General features: G+C 40.2%; 2 protein-coding genes across 6 annotated transcripts in view; one reads left to right on the top strand and one right to left on the bottom strand.

Moving 5' to 3' along the window:
• Window positions 1–363: 363 nt before the first annotated feature.
• IMPA2 (inositol monophosphatase 2) lies at window positions 364–21,596 on the bottom strand. Its single transcript, XM_065831673.2, has 8 exons — window positions 21,285–21,596; window positions 14,933–15,066; window positions 10,786–10,890; window positions 9,380–9,425; window positions 7,083–7,191; window positions 3,480–3,588; window positions 3,167–3,318; window positions 364–2,324 (listed from the first exon to the last, which is right to left on the bottom strand). The coding sequence occupies exons 1-8, from the start codon at window positions 21,387–21,389 to the stop codon at window positions 2,209–2,211; spliced, it is 876 nt and encodes a 291-aa protein (XP_065687745.1). The 5' UTR covers window positions 21,390–21,596; the 3' UTR covers window positions 364–2,208.
• Window positions 21,526–22,653, top strand: part of MPPE1 (metallophosphoesterase 1) — a 31,193-nt gene continuing 30,065 nt past the window's right edge. For 2 of the 5 annotated variants that reach the window (XM_071804268.1, XM_065831668.2), the window contains exon 1: window positions 21,526–21,647. The gene's annotated coding sequence lies outside the window, so the exon portion shown is untranslated. The remainder of the gene's footprint in view (window positions 21,648–22,653) is intronic. The other 3 variants (XM_071804267.1, XM_071804266.1, XM_065831670.2) reach the window with 2 other exon arrangements.

Below are 22,653 nucleotides of genomic sequence, written 5' to 3'. Positions count from 1 at the left end.
GGGACGCTGGCACACACCCGCCTAACTGGGTCAGAGACTTTCTTTGTACGAGCAGGCTGAGCTGCTGGGAAGCCTCGCCGGAGCCACACAGCAGCTTCTCTTACACGCTCCTCACCCAGAGCGATGGATGGGATGGGGTGAGGAGGGCTGATTTGCCACCACGCTTGGTCCCCTGCCAGTGTAAGCTTCCTTACGGGGCTTACGGCCACAGCACAAGTCCCAGTAAAGCCCCAGCTGCTCCCCCGGCTGCCGAGCCTCAGTGCCCTGGGATCAGAGCAGTGCTGCCGAGCTTGGCATCTGTCATTCAGATCTGGGCTCTGCTCAGAAAGTGGAGGGAAGGCAAATAAGAGACAAGTGAGCCTATTAGTATTTATTATTTGTATTATTATAGCACCTCAGTGCCTAGTCGTGGACCAGAATTGCATCCTATTAGCACTGTGCAAACCCAGAGCCCATGTACGACAGTCCCTGCCCAAAAGGGCTTACAATCTCTGCTTCTGAAGTGAGGGATACAAAGGTGTGTGGGGGTGGGTAAGTGGGAGCAGTGACAAAATATTGATCGCTGTGACAGACAGCATTGGTTTTCTGCTAGGAATCATCAAAGCTCTTAAATGCTTAGTTGGATTTAGACATTCTTCACACAGCCAAGATTTATGCAAAAAAACTCATCAAGAAATCCCACAGAATTTTATGTTATATTCAGTGAAAAATATTTTCATTGCAAGAAACACATGTAAGATTAATTTTAAAAAATATTGTTTCCTTTGTATTTCTACGCAGAACATGTTTACAAAGTCTACACATGCAGTATAAAAAGCAAGTTAAAAATTTTTAACCAACTGTTTCATTTTGGCTTATTCCTTTATTTAATTTTCACTTTTGAGAAAAAAAAAAAAGACATATTTTAATTCATTTTCTTAAGAAAAAATAGAAGTGATTTAGTCTCAACTACTTTACTGGACAGTCTTGTATTTTCCCTGTGCTCATGATTTTAAAAATAATCTAAATAGAAGTCATCTTGGTGGAATTAAAACCAATGCTAGATATGAGGACAGAGAACAACTGTGTATTTAGGAAACGTATACTACCGGGTCTCTGATCAAAAAGTGCGATTAAAATTGTGCGAGAAGGGCATGTGATTTGCAACTTTTTGCAAGCATATCATATGTGCATATTTTTCATAACTTGCCTGTAAGTGGAAAAATCCTGCTGTTCTGCTCAAGGTTTCTCTAAAGTCAACAGCTCTTTGACACTGTGCTCTATTCTGCTGGTCTCCTACTGTGTGTCAGAGTTAATACTGTGAATAACTCAGTGGACTTCATTATTTCTGGTTTTAACTATAATTACTCTATGGTAGTAAGTGTTTGCAAGTTTGAATATCTTACAGAGACCTATAGGACAGTATGATTTATCCCCACGCAGAGGGATGAAGGGCAACAAGAACTAGCTGGACAGGTTATAAAATCATTAAACATTTTCCACCATCAGCTCTGTTATTTGCTATTTGGATAGAACCTACTGAAATCACATAACTTATACTCTGTACCTGAAAATAACTTCCAATATTAGCTTTCTTCTATGCATTCCCTAAATCGCTGTAAACATCCAAGATACCCATATGTATATATACACACATGGGTATGTGTGTGTATACATGCATATACATGTATAGGTGTATAGATATACACACAGACATACGTATATGTACATACACATATATATGGATATATAGCTATGATGTTGTTAGGAAAAAATAATGTCATTGTTATTGCATTCTTAAGTATCATAGAACAAGAGTATTATAGGCACACATCTTAAATACTCATCCTTACTACAGTCCTAAAGCTTATTTACCTGAGATCTGCATCTGTAAAAATAAAGTCCCATTTTTAGCTGCATGTTACAAAAGTCTAAATATCAGCCCCATAGATAAGAAATTACAACTTAATTCTGAGACCAATTTACTACAAGTAAAATATGCTATCTTATAAAAAGATACTGTTGAAAGAGATACATATTAAAAAGGAAAGACGATCCTTAGAAGTTTAAAAATCTCCCTATGCCTTCCCACATTGTAATAAATTTATAAAAAATATCTGACACAGAAAATCTCCACAGAAATCATCCTGCTGAAATCACATACCCTTTAAGCCACCCATCTTGCAAAAGTTACGTAGTTCAGGAGGGCAGACTCCATGCTCTAAGTATTTAATTTTCATCATCCCGTCTGTAGTGAATAGTTTGTATTTCCTGAGCTATGAACATAGCCATCTCTCTGGTGCCTGCAGCAATCACTCGGCAAGACATAAGATCCAGAGGTCCCCCTGAGGACAAGAGGATTAATGAGAACTGACTTAGGTGATGTAAAATAGCAATATATTCTAAACATAAACCACGCTGTAATTAGATAGGTTCAGAAACACTGAAACACCTTCATACATAGCTTCTTTTGGGGTGGGAAGGACAACAAAATTCATTAACTCCTATCTGGAAATCTCTGGCAAAATATTACTTCAGGAAATTCTACATCAGTGCCTAAGTATGCAACAGAAGCAGCAAAGGTCTAGATTTGTTCAGTATTCAACAATAATGCAATACTCCCTTATTTTAACTACAAGAAGGAATAGAGCAGAAAATAGTTCAACAACCACAGTGGTTTTTTTAATCCACCACATCCTTCTACAGTATCCACATATTGGTCACCATGACTCTGAAATGTGTATCATACAAATGAAGAAAATAATAATCAGGAGACTCTGCTCTCCTTTACTCCAAGTAGTTCCTAGTTATATATGTCCAGACATGTACCTGACAGTCCTTTTTCGGGAGGCTGCCTCTGCCAAAATCCGTTTGGACTCAGTGTATCTACCAATCTCCTGGGCTAGTTCTTTACTGTAAATCTGATGCTTTAAATGAATCACTCAAAGTCACGGAAATACAGTTTGACTCAGAAGACCTTTGATGTGATGAAACCCCAGGCTGGAATTACATCAGTGTGTTATGAATGACCAGCCAGAGTCCAGTGGAGACTACAGATGTTTCCAGAGAATATTGCTAGAAGTGAGATTGAGTCATGGGAAGAAGATGGTACTGAGGTAACTCAAGTTGCCCTGAAATAGCCACTCAGTCCCCCAAAAGTCAATGAAAACAAGGGTATTTTACTCACCTGAAGTGTCTATCACAGTGCCACCCGCCTCTCTAATAATGACGGTCGCCGCTGCCATGTCCCAGCAGTGTAACCCAAACTGGTAATACGCATCTGCAGCGCCGGACGCCAGGTGGCACAGAGCCAGTGTCGAGCTCCCAATGACACGGACCCTAAACCCCATGGGAAGGGGACATGGTAACATCAAGCAGAAAATGCCTTTGGTTTTAACCTACGTGTTGAGATCGCAAAACGTGCAATGTACTTGATTTTTTTTTTTTTTTCTAATTACTTTTTCTCATAAATGTGAGACATATATTGTAAAATATCTTACCCGTGTGCTTGGGCCTTGAGCAATCTCTCAATGTTACCAAGGAACAATTTCAAAGTTGCAGGGTCACGTTTTGGACCAATTTCTGTTAAAATTAAGGCCTTCGAGATATCTGCAATGTAGGTAGTTGTTTCCATTAATTCAACAGCTTCCAGGTAGATTCTGGAAATTTGTTTTTAAATTAAACACTAATAGACTTTTCACAGAAAACCAATTTTCATGTCCCCTTTTTTACCACAGACTCTTTCATAGGATAAGTGACAACTCCGCACACAATTCAAGCAAGACTAGATTTCTCATATGAAATGGTTTGATCTAAACACTGCATTTAAAAAAAAAAAAAGAACAGGAAGATTAGAACCAGGAATGCATTCTGACATTCCTTATCTTTCCATACATTGTTTTAGTTTATTGACCAGTCAGCTTTTGGCAAATTAACATTAGCAGTCAACTAAAAATAGTCCAGTGACCTCACAACAGTTAGTGATGCTAATCTAATCACATTTGAATACAAGTCGGTTCTTGAACAGGGAACTTTAATGTAATTTGTTAACAAATTATAAACATTTGGGAATATTAGTAAGAGGAAAGAGAAGTTTCTACCTAATAGCTCCCACCCATTCACACATTTTGAAGACTGAAAACACTTTATGACTGTAAAACTCTTTTTCTGAACACAAACTAAACCAGTATCTTAACAATAATATATGAATACACATATGTATTGTATTCATCAAGGGCAGTTCTGACCTAGAGCAAATGAGGATATCAGTCTTGTGTACAGTCAAAGGAGAGACTCGCAGTGACTTGCACGTACTTGAAGTAGTCCTCATGTGAGATCTGAATATTGCTAGTACATGACAAGCATATGCCAATGTAGGTGGAGATGGCTGATCAAATGCCAAGTGTCCCTGCTTCTGCTGTGCCAGCTGAAGTTGGAGGCATTAAAGGTCTGACAAAACTCCAATGTTTAGCTGCTGATTATTTACTAACTAGGCTGTGCCCAAGTGTTAGGTGTCACCTTCCACCCTGGGTTAAAGGTTAGACATTCATCCAGCTAGGGAATGTCTACCTGGTTATTACAGCTAATTGCATAAATAAAACATTCTTAGCAGAAGTAGCAAGGAGGTTTTCAAAATAAAATTAGGCTGGAGTGAGACATAATTTAATTAAACAGGCTACCAATTAATTTAGTATTGCAGAGGAACGTTATGGATTCAAGCAATGCAGTAAATGGTTGGTGAGTAACAGGTATATAATTAGATTAAAAGTTACAGGGTATCATAAAACTTAACTGTAGGAACATATATTTAACAACCATTTTAAAAATTACTGCATTAAAATATAGAAACACCAATACAGGCATGCTGCAGGGTGTTAGTTGTTTAGCCACCACTGAAAAGTCTGGATGGCGAAAGTGAACTGCCACAGCTCTTTTTGCATAACAGGCCTCAGAACATTTAATGCATGCCTCATTGCTGAAATGCACTAAGCATTCACACCACACCAGTTATAGCTAGGTCATGACTAAGTTGTTCTTTTGAGTTATTAACTATATTTCTAATGCATAAATGGATCTCTTTAATTTTCATCACATCTACAGGTAGAAATTGGGTGAAGAGACAAAGGCAAGGAACAGGGAGATGTTTGCTTAGGAAAAGGAGCTGGCTGATCAGAATAATAGACAGGGTTTCAGGAATGCAAGGTACAGGAGAAAATATACTGACTAATCCTAACTGTGATAGAGGCCAGAAAAATAAGGAGGCTTCACAGAAGAGATTTAACAGGTATATGGATAGATTTATAAGGAAATGACCAATTCTACTGACCATGGAAGACTGGAAAAAAAAAAAAAATACACTTACAGTATTAGCACATGTAAAGCCTGACCTGAATATAAGCATGAGAAGAAAGTATCACTCAGGATCAAAGGGAAGATGGATCCTTCATTTAAGTGTATCCTGACTGCTTGGACTCCCAGACCAGACCTCTAAAAATCTGGCATTGACAAAGAACAGTGTTTGCCTGGATTGTGATTTCAAATGATTAAATCTGAACAATGAATGTATAGTGTGGATCAATGTTGAACAACAGTCACATTTCCTGAAAACAAAAGGCATGAAGTAACACAACACCTAGATCTCCAACATATGATGCATTGGTGAAGGCTGCTTGAGTTCCAGCAGTAGGTACAGGGAAACACTCTCTCTTCCAGGGTTGGTTTATTTCACTGAAGCCACAATCGTTACAGAAAAAGAGCAACTGGGATTTTATATGTGTAAAACATCAACAGAAGTGAGACTAATGAAGATCCATCATCACTGGTGAAATTTCCCACCACCAAATGATGCGTCTCAAAACAAAAGAAAATTTCAAAGCATTTGGAAGGGCAGAAGGTCCACTTCCCTTGCTGTGTTCTAGACACCCTCATAGACTGGATGTTCAGAGAAAGGAGGACAAAAGTCACATCTCCCAAAATTGCTCCTTGCTCAACTGGAAACAAGAACTCTGTGACTGCAAAACCGAGTGAGGCCATTTCAAGAGCAGCTCAGCCAGCCCAACTGCGAGTACCCTTAGTTTTTCCAAATAGTATCTGCCAGTATGGGCTTTTGTGGAATATGAAATATTCAAGCACTGACAAAAATGTGATGTATAGTCAAAGATTAAAATCTTAGTGGTCACTGACTTTACAATTTGCTCCATCTCTCCAAATAGGAAGGCCTCAGCTCACGATTAATTTAGGTGAATAGCCAAACTTCCCCAAATTCCAGGGAAGCTTTGATGCAGGGTCTGCTTGGGGCACTACAACAAATCTGTACATTAAATTGCTTGAATTTACTGTGTTTCAAGTTCATGAAATATTTTTTTTGAGTGAAATTTTTACCATTCCCCGTGTACAATGATGTACATTTTTTGCACATGTTGGCTTCTGTGTCCAACTGAGTGTTATGTTCTCTGCATTTTGACTGATTAAAAGAAAACTTATCTGTACACGTCTGATTATTGGTATCTATTATCATTAGGTAGACAGATCTATGACTTGGGTTACCAATAAAAGAATTACATTAAAGTGTTGACTAAGTGTTGCTAGCTCTTTGTATGTTGAAACATATCTCACACACAAAAGCAAGCTGTTAAAGGATTCCTAATGAAGCATGCATCCTTTAGTTTACTGTTAGCATATACGCCTACAGACATAATACACTTTATGATATACAAATTTATTGGAAAATAAGTGAATAATGGCTGCCATAGTACTCTGAATTTGATTCACCATTCCCATTGCAGCTTGCTCATAAAAAGTTATGCCAGTGTACAGCTGGAATGAAACTGGTGAATCTACTCAGTCTTCCTTATTTTAAATGGTCATGAAGCAAAATAATTTAGGGTTATCTAAGTAGTTCATATTCAGATGTATATTTTAAAAGGAAAATAAGGAAAGTTGTGATTTTACAGAAAAAAACAAACACATAACAACAAAATTATCATGCAGGTGAAATACTTTCCATCAGGATAATGATGTTCATTATCCTAATGATGATTTGCAACAACTCTGAAACAAAATTAACATATTCCTTTTAGAGTTCTAACAAAATCTAGACCAACCTGTCTCTTTTGATACCTGAAGCCTTTTGTCATTACAAAATGCCCCTTGACCTCTTCTACCAGTGTATAACCGTTCTTCAGTGCAGTGGTAAATTACACCAAATTCAAGCTTTAAGATTTTGAAAAGGAAAGAAATGAATGCATCTCAAATTACTCATCATAAATATATACAACTACTAATGGCAGAAAGATCAGCATAATTTTAATTGGTACATGTAATCAAAGATTATATTGATGCAAACAAACTGGAATAATTTTACTGTGATATTGAGATATAGGTCATATAAAATTCAGTTTATAAAGAGAAGTTAATGCAATCTGTTAGTGATCTAAACTTTTAATTGAAGCTTCTTTGTGTTCACATTAGAATAGATTAAATGCTAAGCTAATTTCAAATTCAATTTTATGTTTTTATTGAAAGTATGCAAGTCCTTGAAAGCCAGATTCTGAACGCTTTGCTTTCACTGGTGAGCAGTTACACCTAGAAGTAATCCCACTGACTTCAGCTGCACCCTGAAGATTTGCAACCCCAAATATATGGATATAATCAGTCAGGCATCCAAACTCGGAAGCCGTGGCACACTGTTTATTCACAGTGGATGCTTTTAAATGCACTTCGCCTTTCATGATGCATTGAATTTGCCCACCTTTTCAACCAGTCATAAACTCCAGTCACTTGTTCAAATGTTTCTCTGCAAAATCCTTTTGGTTACACATAAAAGTGAGAATCTCATGAAGTCACATGACTCCAAGAGAAGAAGTCAGAAGAGAAATACTAAATATTGTGACCCTCAATGAAAGCTTGAGAATGAACAACACTGGAATTTTTGTGGGAGTATCTGTTTAACAACGGGAGGAGGGTCAGAATTTGACTGATTTAAACCCAAGGTATTTAATATTTCCGTTACTTTAATAGTTTTCACCAAAAGATTTAAAGCACTTTACAAACTTCAATGATCACCTCCTAAAATCACCCTAAGTATTATTAGCAATATTTTATTTAGGGGTGGACAGATACACAAAAATTAAGTGACTTGCCCAAAGCCACAGCAGAAGTTGGTAACAAGGTAAAGAAAACATCCCAGATATTCTAAACTCCAAATCTTTTCCCTCCTCCACTAAATGCAAATAATAATTGGTGTTCAGAGTTAATTCAAAGAGAGTAGACTGTCCTCACTCCCACCTAAACCAAAGGGGGTTTTTTTTGAGGAACATGCTATTAATAGATTCTTTCCCTGAAGACACTGCAGGAATTCCTCCAGTACTGTTCAAGGCTTACATTCAGGCCAGTTCCCCTGTGTGTACTTTGGCTCCTTTTCAGCTTACTACTTTTTTCTGCTTTCCCATTTGTTTACTGAAGGAGATTTAACATCATTCTTTATTTTTGTTTCAGCTTTGTTTAGTTTACGTAACCCAAAATACGCAGCATCAAAATCACAGTGGTGTTCTAGAAAACATAAATATTAGAGAGAGCTGTCTGGTAATAATATGTAGTATTCACAAGGATGTTTCGGAATGAATAAACTTCAGAAAAGCATGGAAATGTTTCTCTGTAGTTTCCACAACATTATTCTGTTTAAATCAGTAAGAGCCACTAGCACATCTGAAAACTGTGTTGTTATTGCACAGAATTCTTGCTGGCTTTACTTACAGCTATAGATATATTTAAGATCAAGGAATTAGGCTGAAAGAGGCACATTCCTTGGCAATCTGAATAGCTATTTCTTCTGTATATATCAAAGTGTAAACCAGCAATATCTGGAGAAAAGGCTTTAGCGAAGGTTAGGTCCTTTTTTCCCCCTATAATCAAGCTCTCATGTGGGAAATATTTGACTATGTTAAGAAAACCACAAAGGCAGATTAAACGAACTAGGCCCATGATTTTGCACTCTTCACAGAAATCAGTTCTGAGTTGCCTCACAGCAACTGCTAGCAGGAAAGAAGCAAGAATAATAACAGAAGAACACTGGGAGATAAGTTTCAGTTATGGCAGCACTATATTTAACTCATTATGGTTTTGTCTTATAAAACCTTGCACCCACCAGTACTCCCTTTTTCTCCCATTTAAATCTTATTTATTATAATTTGTAAGAGTTATCTTGCAATTATCAGTTTGCATAAGTAAGTTTTGAGGGACTATGACTTTAAATTATTAGAGTATGACCAAATGCATTTAAAAATCATGGAAAAACCTGAGTAGTGGCTGATTTTAAAAAAAGATATATTTAAAGTTCCCACATGGTTTTGAGGCTTCTAATCGGATTTCAGGTACCCATCTTAAAGAACATACTTCATACCTCTTTGTTAACAGCAAATCCAATGCTCACTGCCACTGTTGGAAATCTGTGAAAAATAAATTAAGTATTATTAATTAAAAATCTCTCATCTTACTACTTATGCATCTCTCTTAGGCAACAAAGCCCCACATGGAGCTCTGCAATTTTACTTGTGCCAAAGCGCACTTGACAGTGTACTATTTCTCTTTTGTCAGCCTCTTCAATTTTGTCAGTTCCTTTAAAAATGTCATTTAATATTGGAGAAGGCAAGAAATAAACACATGAAGATATCAGGATTTTTATACTAAACATACTATATGTTTTAGTGATAGTTTTGCTTTAGTGTAATTGAATTATCCAGTATAAAATAATTAATGTTGTTATAACAAGTCATCACTTTCAAGAGCACATTTTGTTCAAGTTCAAGTATCTGAGATAGCAATTAATGTGCCCCAAGATACCTTGCTGCTGACATCAACATAAGAAGAAACCAGTTCCTCCACCCTCCCTTTTTTCAAAGTGATGATTAGGTATTTAATTTGGTCCTTTTGACCGAAGTATAATTATTGCATTTTAAACAATGAAATAAATTAATTTATTAAAAACATATTTTTAAAAGGGCTGTAAAGGTCCAGAAAATATTGCTACAAAGACAAAATTTCACTTAATTGCATGAAACACCAGCACATGACACTCCCCACCTCCCCTTGAATTCTATGGAATTGCACCAAAAAGCTTGGTGTGGGTTTTTTGGTTTGTTTGTTTGTTTTTTAATTAATGATAACTGCAGTCATGTTAAATCACTAACCATAAGGAAGGACATATTTTAGGATTTTAAGTAGAAGTATTACAAACAGTCATTAATTTACAACTCCTAGCACTCGAATGATGAATTTAACTTTTGGTTTTTTGCAGGAACGATCCCTAGATTTCTTTCTACAGAGTGGCATTATGTATCTTAAAAAAACATATGTACGTACAACTTAGTTTTCAGCTCTACTCTACACATACGCAATGGTTGTGCTTCCCAGGAACAACTAAGCATTTGCATTTGGACGGGAGAGAACACCACTACGAAGAGGAACGTGCAACAACCACACAAGGCGTTGGGCCAAGTGTCATCACAGCACAGCCTTGTTCAGCTCAAGCCTCTACACGTTGATGTGCGGTTATACAAAACGAGCCGTGAGTCAGGAGCTCTGGGTCATTAAGCAATCAGCAGAAACTTTCGTTTAGCTTTAGATAACAGTACAGAGCTCTCTCCAGCACAAACACTCCTTCAGACACACTACGTGAGGTACAAAAAGATAAAGGGATGACTCTTACTTATGAGTCAAAGGAACAAATCTACCACAGTAAAACATCTCTAAGTGGAAGGGAGGATTTCTGAGAAGCCGCATTTTGCTTTGTTACGTATTTCCACTTACCTGTGCACAAAGTTGCACGTTCCATCAACAGGGTCAATAATCCAGGTCGGACTGTCGGTGAGGACACATTTTGAACCAGCAGCAGTGGATTCTTCTGCAATGAACCTGCATTTGGTGTGGAGTAAAACAAGTGTCCCAAAAAATTGGCTTAGATATGTGACTTGGAAAGTCAAACTCCATCTTTCTGGTTTCGAAGAGATAGTTTATGTATGTACAAAATTTGTGTATAACATATGTGTATGTATAAAAACACATGGGGAACTTTCATAGAAACTTCGAAGGAGAATTCTCAAATTTATAGCATACTATTTGACATGGCAAAAAAGAACTCAATTTTTGTTCACTTTCCCAATATACCATTAAGAAAGTCATGAAAATGCAGAAATGGATCTGAACTGGCATGCCTGGACTCTAGAAGAAGATTTTTCATGCAGACTGTAATTTTATGGGTTAGGCCTGTCTCTTGCAGTAAGTAATGTAAACTGCAAATTGTAGCTGCTTCTCTTTTGCAGTCAAATTCAGTCAGCAGGAAATAATGCACTCTTAGAAAATCCACAATCTCACTCCTACTTGAATTTTTTATAGCAGTCTGACTCAGGAAATTAAAAAGTTTACAAAGCTGAACCTTCTTCTTCCCATGACCCAGAGAAAATCAACAAATTAATTTTTTGTTTGTTGTTTGGATGCACATTGAAAACTGAGCTCATCTTTTGTTCTGTCCCAATTTCTTTTAGTAGATACGCTTCCCCTCACCCCGGCTCCTTTTTCCCTGGGAAACGAACATCCAGTTCTGGCTCATTTCCTGCTGACCTTAATTATCCCTGTTCTCCCACAAAGTGCTCAGGGTCTGTTTCTATAAGTGTTGTGCAGGTGCTACTCTCAGAGATTTGAATAAAGTCCTGTATGTACAGAAGGTGTAGAGTCAGACTGCCAGGACTGAATTTTGCTTTTGTTTTCATATTTGAACAACTGGTAGTGGTACGCAAGAGTTTCTGCAAATGTTTGAAGATGAAAGAGCTTCTCTTGAAGACACAAAGAGAAAAAAATTAGATAAGGAGAAAATGTCTTTTGCAGAAACAGCTGCTTCCCTAGGACTAGAGTAGCAGCTATTTTCTTTTGTGTCCTCAACACATGCTGCACGATGCCACATAACTCTTATGACCACATGCTCAAAACGTTCTACAAACAGCACAGGAGGAGACTTCTTGAATTTTCCTAATGCTACCATGCCTTTTCCTCTGTAGAAAGAGATTATTTTGATGGCATTAGAGGCCCCCAGTTGGTATGAAGAGGGAAGTAGGATGCGTTTGTTACTATTTTCATCTCCACTAATAACAGCTGAAGAACAAAGTGTTAGTGTGCAACTGAGAAACAAGAAAGACTTGAACAAGTTCTTGGAATTCTCAGTCAAACGTAACACTTTGCAGGCTCCTTGCTCTAAATATTCAATTATTTTGTCTCATTGGTACTGTATGATTTGTCTTTTGCTTCCACAAATCTTGTAATTAGCACCTAAACCCAACCATACGCTTCCGTTGTGCTGCTGGCTGCTGAGGCTCATCTTCTTGCAGATGGAGCACCTTACATCCCATCTCAGATTGTCCATCCTCCCCATAAATTATGCCTCTGCTCCAGCTCTGGGCCACCTCCTCCAGCCAGAGCCTGAACTGCAGCTGTTGTCCTACCCGTCAATGAAAGGTGAAATGGGAACCTCTTTAAAGACAAGAGTGTTGCTGTGTAAGGTGTTTTGTCCTCAAGTATCTTAAGCCTTTCTCTTGCCTTTTCCATACAGGAAGGCACAGTGCTGTAGTCCTCACACACAAGAAAAGCACAGCAGTGCTGTTGATAAAAGTCTTGATGTCCAAGAATGATTTTTCCAAAATGGTTGTAGGAGAAATCAGGAGCACATTTTATGAAATTTGGGCTAAGAAGTTAAAATGACCCCCTTGCTTTTTATACAGTACTGAGTATTGTGAGAGGCCCTCAAGGCCAACATCAGATATGTTGCTCTGTGGCGCTCTATCCTGTAAAAACAGGCAAACTAAGCAAAACGTTCAGCCTGAAGATCTAGAGACCAAATTTTAGGAACAGCTTGAGAAGCAGGAGGGGTAGCCATGCTATTACAGTAGTTCATTTAAAATGCCAGCCTGTCAGCTCTGTTGATCTCTCTTCAAATCTGGGTTTAAGATTTCTCCCACTGAAAATGAGTCCAGTAATTTTAGCCTAGCCTTAGTGGACATCTGTTCATACCACGATGCCACTCTGAAATTCATTGCTAGTGCATACTCACAACTCAAAGATCTGCCAGAAAAAACATCCTTTTGAAAAGACTTGGAGCATGCCAGAGTACCAAAGAGTGGGCAAAGATGAAAACTTGTGTGAACCATGAATGAGGGTGATACATACCACTTAGCCAAGCTGAGAGAAGAAAGAAATGTGGGACAGAATTACCTTTTTTCACAGGTTTTCCTAATATTTCTTTTTACTTCCAAGTACATTTCCAATATCTCAAGACTCATCACTGCTACGGTGCAAATGGCACAGGCTGTAATGAGATCCCTTCTAATTTTTCTGATTCCTAAGACACATTTTTGATTCAGAAAATATTAGAATTAAGATGATTTAAGAGAAAAAAAAAGAAATCTTCAGGGATGCTTTCAACATCCAGATTAGGGGAAAGATGGAACCTAATTTTAATGATCTTTTAACGTTTTCATTACACTTTAAATTAAACCTTGATTGCTACTGTGGACTCCTCATTGCAAGTGTTTTAATCTAGTTTAGTTAAATCTAGTTTTAATCCACTATTTAATCTATTTAATCAGATTCACTGGCTGAACAATCTCCAAAACCAACAAATATCAGCAAAAAATAATTGTCTTGAAGAAATGCCAATTCCTTCGTTTGCTTATAAAGTCAGACGTTAACTGTACAGTGTTAATAAAGTCAGGGATTTTTTAGCTCCTAGGTCTATGGTGACCTTAAAACTTTTGTTACCATGCTGAGTAACTCCAGTGCTTCTGATGATTCTCATTTTATGAGAAATGTGTATGCTTTATATTGTCTGCCAGACTGTTCAAGGAAAAGAAAAAAACAATGTAAGAGTGGAGATGAGAAAAGAGCACAGCCGGCAATAGTAGAAGGAATTTAACACAAATAATAAGTGTGTAAAGCCTAAAGCCTGGCACTCTCTTGAGAATCGTAGCCAAGAACCACATATTATGCTGTACAGTACTGCTTCAGTACATGATCACATACAACATGTATTTAGAAAGCCGTATTTAGCATATAATGTTCTTTCTGCTCCTTTTTTTTCTAAATTTTCCCCCTGCATCATCGCCAACAATCAGATTAGTAGCTAAACCCTCCAGATTTTCATCTCTGTTGATTTCTGCGCAGTGCTGGAGTGCAAGGCTCATCTCCATTAGAGACACACGCAGCGAGAAGGGAGTCATACAGTATTTAAGGGACACACAGACCCTGCTCTGGCTCTGCAGGAAGGTGGATTTTATCCTTGTCAGCTGAAGTGAAATGTGTAAATCAGTTGCAGACTCTCAGCATCAAACCTGGCCAAATAAAACAAAATCTCTAATCTGTGCTTGTGCTAGGGGTTGTTACTTTCAAATTGACCATAATAATTAAAGAAGAGTCAACGATCTGATCTATTTTTAAATAGACACCCCACATAGTAATTTATGTCTTGTTTATGTATATGCATCAAATGTTGATATGCAACCCTGCTTCTCACTGATTTTAGGGTTCTACACAACACAAGGTAAATGTGATTAAATACAATACTTATCCTGATCTGGCAAATGCTTCTGTGTGATGGCAAAAGAAAGTGAAGGTCTGCAGGATGGGACCTCTGCTATCATTAATTCCAGATATATTTTAATAGATATCCTTAGCATAATTCTTATACAATAGAGAACAGATCAGAATTCTGAAAATCCTGGAGATTCATATGAGATCTTCATACATGATGTCCTTACAGGGGAAACATTATTACTAAATACATTTTAAGATGAAAAAAGCATTTAAAAATGCACAGGTCATGATATAACAATTAGAGAATACACTAAATCTAGGACAGTCATATATAGCTTTTATAGGAAAAAGGTCATTAATAGTTTCTATAGGCACTCACCTGTGGGAGGGAAACTTCTCTTTCAGAACAGAAATAATTAAATTTTCCACAAAATGATCAGTTTCTGTCACGAGATCTGCTGCAGATGTCTTTGTGGACACTTGTTTTTCCTCTGTTAGAGCTTTTCTAATAATCTGAAACAGAAGTTCACAAATCAGATTTGTTGGCCATTCATCCTGTGCACACTAAAATAATATATTCACTTTAAAAATCATAACTAAGCCTGAAAAACAACTGCAGGGCTACTTCTACCAGAGCCTGTTCTAAATGTTCTGACTAAAATCCTGCTGTGATAATAAGCAATCTTTCGGAACTCGGGATTTTGAATCACTCTACAAGAAGCTCTCTTGACAGTTCAGAAAAGGATTGAGGAATGGGATGGAACTAACGGAATAATAGGATGGCAGTCACCACGATTTAGGAAATTACAAAAAATACACATAAATAAGAAAGACCCTTGAGGCTCAGGAATATTTTTTTTTTCTTTTTTAAATTTACAGGGCAAATATCCTGCTGCTCTCTTATTTTAAAAAACAGGCAGTAAGGCAAACCCCACTGGTCTCTCTTTTTTTTTCTGCCAACAAAGACACACAAAGTTTGGTTGGTTGGTTTTTTTTTTTCCTTGTATATGTGGGTTTCTGGAACTTCAAGCACTGACCACCCACTAGTTTCAAAAGAATTGCTATATATTTAACAAAAATTTAGACTTTTTGTCAGATGTGGAACCAGTGATCTAACCCTGGATTCTCTTCTGGAAAAGTCTTATCTCCTTTTCAGGGGTTTTACTGGTACAAACTCAGAACTAAACCACATCAAGTGTAAATGCACATATGGGAAAACAGTTAATAAAAGCCTTTTCCCAGTTTTTCCATTTTCTTTCTGTTTTTTTTTTTCCACTCCATTATAAAGAAAAATAAGAGGGCAGTATACAAAATGAACTGATTTATTTTTTAACCAGTGAAAATGATAAACTATTTGAAATTAGGAAAACCAGAACAAAGCAAAAAATAAGCCCCACTTATTTGTATAGAGCTACATTAACTAAAACCAGCACTGACAAGATCAATATTCCAAGTCCCTTCTAAAACTTCTATATTTCAATTGTTTAACTAAATTTCCATTGAGCAAAGTATTTTAAAACCATCAAGAAATGTCTGATGACCAAAGAGAACAGTTCTGCTGTCTTATGCATCGGAGAGGGACCAATAACTCCCAAATTTCGGACTCAGCTCTTGGTTTTCATAGTATAAAACACTATGTTTGAATGGTGTGCTGATTGTTCTGACAAGTAATGGATAATGCTGACTGTTGCCTTAGTACCGAAAGTATCTGGACTAATGTTTCTATTTTGTGAGCTCTAAAACACAAGTTATGCCTATTCACTAAGATTAATACTTTTTCATTTGAGCTCTTGCTAAAGCTCGTTGTAGTATAACAAAATATTAGCTTGATTTAATCTTTTTAAGTGCCTCAATGCTCTGCATGATTTTCTTGATGGTTTTACCCTAGAAGCATAAAAGTGCAGCTCTAGGAAGGTGTTTGGGCTCCTTTTTGCTCCAAAGCAAAACTCTCCAACCATCTCAGTTGTATATTCTAAAAATCCTGCTAAGCTGATGCCTTTTAGTTTTGTTGCTGTTAAATTTTGTATTGCCAATGCATAAGTAAATGCCCTGCTTAGAAGTGGGCTCGGAACTTCGTGCAGTGAAAGATGAGGGAAACACCCTTTCATTTGAGAAGATCTGAATTTCTTTTTAGCACTGCCGTGTTCTTGACTCCTCTTCAGTTTTAATGCATAGTGTATTGAAGGGATTTTTGCAGCCATTTAAATCAGTAGGTGCTGCCACTCAGCAGGGGAGTGAGATGACACCGGAGCCTTGCTGCAAACAGCGGAGGTGAAAGCTCTCTCCTGTGACGTCCTCTGCTCTTCAGCATCTGCTCTGGCACTTCATCTCTCCTTCTGGAATACAATCCTAGGCACCTCTCATCACTGCATTTAATATTTTTCATTTCTGATTCTTTTTGCAGTTGCTCATAACAATTTTAAACTTGATTCCTGTCCTGCCAAGCGCTCACCAGTCGTCTCATTTTGATCTGTTTGTGGGTTTTATATGCAGGGTAGTATATACTCTATTCTATCTTCACTAAAACACTGAACATTTATCAGGTCAAAACCTGGATTTTTGCAGGATCCTACTTGATATGCGTCACCAATTTTACAGCTATTAAAAATACCCTGGTTTCCCAGAGGGTTCTGTGGTAGCCTTACGGTAACCAGATTCACAATGTACTTACACGAAAATCACATGGAAAAAACTCTTATCAAAAGCTTTTCTAAAAACACACCATTTCCATAACTATTGCCCAGTAGTTCTCTGTCAGCAGGAGGTGGTTAGACTGGTTGATGGCCCCACCATCAAACAAAAGCCACCCTACCCGTTTCTCTGATGACCTGCATGTGCATGACCTGAGGCTCCAGTCACTCTGGAGGTGGGAACAGCCAAGGGTGTGACCCTGATGGGACCGAGTGGTTGATGGCCTTCTCACCCATCTCCTCCTTATGTTGAAAAATCCCTAAAAATCATCTGCCTACAAAGAGGGTTAGGGCCTGGTGCCTCAGAGGACTCTGACAGCATCGCTCAGCTCCTCTCCTCGCAGAAGCCTTACAATAAGATTCCTAGATACCTATTGCAATTGCCTGGTCTTCCAGCTGGCAACAACAGTCTCTCTCTAGGTAACAGGCAGCAAGTAAGTGGAAGACCAAAGGAATGACAGGTTTATGAAAACACCTGATTGCTCCTTATCATTATTGTACAATGAAATTGGCCACCAAGACACTGAATTTTGGCTGTAGATGTATTTTATTAGGCTTTACCACTGTGTTCTGGGTTGTCCCTAGATTATGGAGATTTTACAGCAATTTTTAAGCAGCTGATTGTTGGGAGTGTGGTTATTTAGAGCAGAGTCACTTCACATTTTTAGCCCATGCTGCCCCTCCTCTACTAAAGAATTGGCTAGATCTTATCCTAATACTCTTTTGGGGTATTAAGGCATAAATACACTTAGGGCATTTGAGGGGTTATGCGAAGCGAGGGGCATTTACACCAGTGCCTGCATGAGGACCACATCACAGAGCAAGATTCAGGTTGTCCCTGCTCCCTTCTTCATTTGCCAGGGAGCTGGGGAAATGAAGCCGTGAGGGCTCAGAGCAGTTGTGGTCCTGGACTCTTCCTTTCCTAATGCCTCTGCGACATCAAGTCATACAAAGGAGAACAGAGGACAGAGGGCTGAGATGCCTCCTTCCCCAGTACCTCCCAGGAGAGCCACCTACAGTGAGGCGCTCGTGTTAGATATTTCATTTCACCGCACTGCTTGCGCTCACCACACTCTTCTGGGAGCTCCAAGATGGGTTTACTTCTTTGCAATATTGTCCTGAAATATTTGCCCATTGGTAAAACCAAACATCTAGATAAAAAGCGTAACTACCTGCAAATAATTTAGGAAATACCAATCTGGTTTGCTAAAAAGTCTGTCCATATTCCACAGAAAATAGCCTTACAATATCCCCTGGAAGCAAATATGGGAGAAAAAACCTTGGCTTTTTAGAATATGAGTGGATTTTATTTTATTTTTTAAATTCTGCTAGGTCTCCTATGCCTCACAAAATTATTTTCTGGGGAAAAAAAAAGAGAAAAAAGGCGTTTGTGTGAACTTCAACATACTGGCTCAGTTTCTTACCCTGATTTTCACCTGGATGCACATCTACCCATTTTGGTGAGGTGTCTCCAACTGTAATTGCAGAGAACTGTGCAAATATTAATCAGTGCTCTAATTAACATCAAAGATTCAGAGATTAGCCATGCATGCTTTTCTTTAGCAAAAAGTCATATCAAGCCAATCGGCATACTCTCATGAACATGGAAAGCAGAGCTTACTCAAAGAAAAAGCAAAAGAGAGGTTTGAAAAAGTGCAGTTATATGTGGCATTATAGAGTGAATTAAACATAATTTAAATGCAGGCCAATTTCAGAGATTACAAACCCATGGCCATTCTGATTATGAAATAGCCATATATATTAAATGAGAGCCTGTAATATTTCATAAAATATAATGGAACTAGGCAACAGGGCAGGCAAGAGAGGCAATGATTTTAACCTGGGAACAGAAGTTACTCCAGCAACATCACTTTTGGCACATATTCAAGCAGTTATTTCTTTATTGGCCTTTTTAAGTTTAGAAGAAACTATTCCAGAGCAGAGATACCTCTCTGTTGGAAAGAACAGATATTTTACTTATATTCAAGAAACATGATGCAATATGAAACAAAAAGTAGTGTAAGCCAGAAGGGGAGACCAGGAAACTGTATTACTCATCAACTTCTCCTAGAAAGTCAAAATCCTGACTTGCATTCCTTTCTTCAGGTTGGACTCTACACCAAGACTCCTGTAGACATTTGCTAATGATTCCAAGCCTCCCTGACTTGCCAAGGCCCTGGGAAAGGGAGGGCCTTCAAAGAAAGGCTGGAGTGGCAAAATTTCATGCAGGGATGGGGACAGCACCCAGATCTGGGGAAATGGAGAGTACAAGCAGACTTTTGGAGATGGAGGTGAAGGTGGAGAGATCTGAGGAATGGGAAGGGAGGCAGAAGAAAAAGATGAACTTGACCAGTGGAACAGACTATTTTTGGTGACCAAAATAAAAATTTTATCAGTCAATTTTCCAACAAAAATCCAGTCTCATCAAACCCATGTTACGCTGCATTTAGTGTCCTTATCTCCATCTTCTTTTGGGAATAGCTGAAATATAAAAGATACAGCCCTACCTGACCTGTTCTTCCACAAGAATCTGTGATGGTTTTCATAACAAAAAACATTCCCTAACATCACAAAGTTAACAAAAACCCTAGCCAGTTCCAAAAAGTCCTCCTTAAACAACATCCCTGAGTGGTTTAAATTTGACCTGCCAAGGAATCGGCCATTTCCTGCCAGTTGCAAGGTAGATGGCAAACCGTGAACTAAAGAGATGCAAGGATTATTCTTCTGGGATGTTTATTTGTTCCAGGAAAATGTGTTCAGCTGTGATCTTCTGGACGACTAAAATGGCTGGAGATGGTTATGGCTGTCTTCACAAATTGTTATTTTGAGAAATAAGGTGTGGAAGCTTGAGCAAGTCATGGGAGTCTCTCTTGTGAAATGGCTGGCAGAATGAGTTTGCTGGAGAAACTCCTGTTTGGAGAGTCTGTGAGAGCATGACCTGTCATCTCGATTTGGATTATCCATTTATTCCTTGTATTATTTAAACAAGTCTCCTCTCCTCTGGCATTCTGCTCACTTTGTCTGTCTTCTACTAAGGAGCAAACACAATAAGACATACTGAAGAAAAGTTACAGGTCCTGAACTCACAAGAGAAAAGGGGGCTCCTTAAATCATAGTGTACAGGTACAAAGTGAGTTTCAAAACACAGCAGAATGGAATTAGAAGAAAAAAATGCTGCTGAGGTTTATGTTTTACTCAATTTTTCATCTGAACAATCTGCTGTTCCCACTTCTTGGCTCTGTTAGAGTCGGTAGAAGTTTGCTGCTGCACACAGTGTGGCCAGGATGGCTCCTGAGATGACTAACCTTCTGCTGTGCTGAAACACAGATCTTAAATAAGCTACTGTAGATCTTCACAGACCCACTAATGATTTATCTCTAGTAAGTGAATTTCAGTCTCTCTGAAGACAGTGGCATAGCAAGAAGACAAAACCTCCCTGGAATGACTATTCTTCTCTGCGCAAGCTGCTCAAATAACAAAGGCTGGTGCTGTGATGGGTAAATACACAATATTCTGGATAAACGCACAACAGCATAAACCCTCAGCTGCACATGAATTCAACCTCAGCACCACAGCGTGCTCCAAAACATTGCAGTAGCAGCAGAATAAACGCTTGGTGTATATCTGAAAAAGTTACATTCACGTTGACAAATATTTTCACCCTTTGAATAAAAAAAACCAAAACAAAACTCCCAGTCACAAAACAAACGCGCGTTCACCTGAGGCGCCTCCTCGCCCCCACGCCGGACGCGGCCGCCGAGCGAATCAGCCCCGCTGCCGCGGCACCGTGAGCGGCCGAGGGGCACAGCCCTGCCGCCCTCCTCCTTCTGCTCCTCAGCCGAGCGCTCACACGGCCTTTCCTCGAAACGCCCGACTTCTTGTTGTTGTTTGAATTTCGAATCGCGCCCGGTACAACCGCCCGGGAGAAGGATGCTCCAGCCGCGGGGCAACCCAGCCTACCCTCCCGGGCCCCGTTCCGCCGCCCGGCAGCACCCCGGAGCGGCGGGGAGCGGGGCGGGCAGCGGCGCGGCTCTCACTCACCTGCCCAGCGCGGAGCGCCAGCTGCACCGCCACCTCCGCGCACTCCTTCCAGGGGTCCCCGCCGGCCGCCGCCGCCCCCGCTTCCTCCTCCTCGCACGGCTTCATAGCGGCGGCGGCGGCTCTGCTGCCCGGGACAGGGTCGGGGGGCGCGGGGGGCCCGGCTCCCCACCGAGGAGCGGCCGCTGAGGAGGTGTCCGGCGCGCACGCCGCCGCCCGATGCGCCGCAGCCGCCGCTGTCACTCCGCGCCCCGGCACCGCCCCGCCGAGGGGAGCGGGGCGGAGGGAGCGCGGCCCAGCGGCTGTCCCGATCAATGGGGAAGGCGGGCTGCAGCGCGGCGCCCGGCTGCTGGGCGCTGACTTTAGGTGAGCCCGGGGGCGGAGAAGGGCCGGGAGAGGCGGGGGGTGTCACAGAGAGGAGCGCCGAGGCCAGGATGTGGCGGCGAGGCCGCCGGGCCGGCCCGCCCCGCGCCGCCGCCGTCGCCCCGACCGTGGCCCGGCCGCCCCGCCTGACATGGCGCCGCGGCCGTGACCGCCCGGCCTGGCTCCCCAGCCCGGGACTGGGGCGGTGTTGTTGCCTCCGAGATAAAGAGTCGCCGTTCCCTCAGGCCCCTCGGGGCTCCCGCCTCCCCAGCGCTGCGTGCGGGAGCGGCCTGTCAGCTGGGGCCGGGGCCTGCCGGCGTGTCCCGGGCGAAGGGCGATCCCGGCCGCGGCGTTACCGGGGCTTTGGTGTAGGGAAAGCTGGCGGCCGGCGGTGGCCATCTCGGGAATGGAGTGGAAAAGCGGCCCCGGGAGTGGAAAGGCAGTTCCACAGATTCTTAAATTTCAGCAGCTTGGGAATTAAAGCATATGGTAGCAAATGCATTGCCCTTTAGATTTTTTGCTTGTCTTTGTGTGTCATTTTGGATTTGTCAAGGATGAGAAGAAGAGAATTAAGAACCTGCTGCTCCAGAAACTGTATAAGGCAAATTACTATACACTTGGGCCAGCGCAGCAGGGGACTGGTGGCAGAAAGCTGAGCAATTCAAGCTCCTCCTTGAAGGAAAGGGCGGCCTACAACAAATAACGTCCTTGCGCAATAGAGCAACCAGTCTGTAGTACTTACACCACCGAGTGAGCGTTGTGACAAGCACTTTAACAGCCACAGTGATGCTTTCCCAAATGACTTGTTCTGATGCACACTTGGTGCTGAGTTATACAGAAGCAAGGCCAGGGATGGAGTCCATCAGCCTAGCTTTTTGAAAAAAGATGTAGAATACATTTGGTCTATGAAATTTGTTGTTGGGCTTTCAGCACCTGCTTTGTGGTTGGAAGTTTCTTTTTCAGAATGGAAGCGGTTTAGCAATCACCATATTTGCATTAAGTTAATAAT

The sequence above is a fragment of the Patagioenas fasciata genome, chromosome 2, assembly GCF_037038585.1.
Source record: "Patagioenas fasciata isolate bPatFas1 chromosome 2, bPatFas1.hap1, whole genome shotgun sequence".
Lineage (NCBI taxonomy): Eukaryota > Metazoa > Chordata > Aves > Columbiformes > Columbidae > Patagioenas > Patagioenas fasciata.
This window is presented reverse-complemented; position numbering and strand designations above follow the sequence as displayed.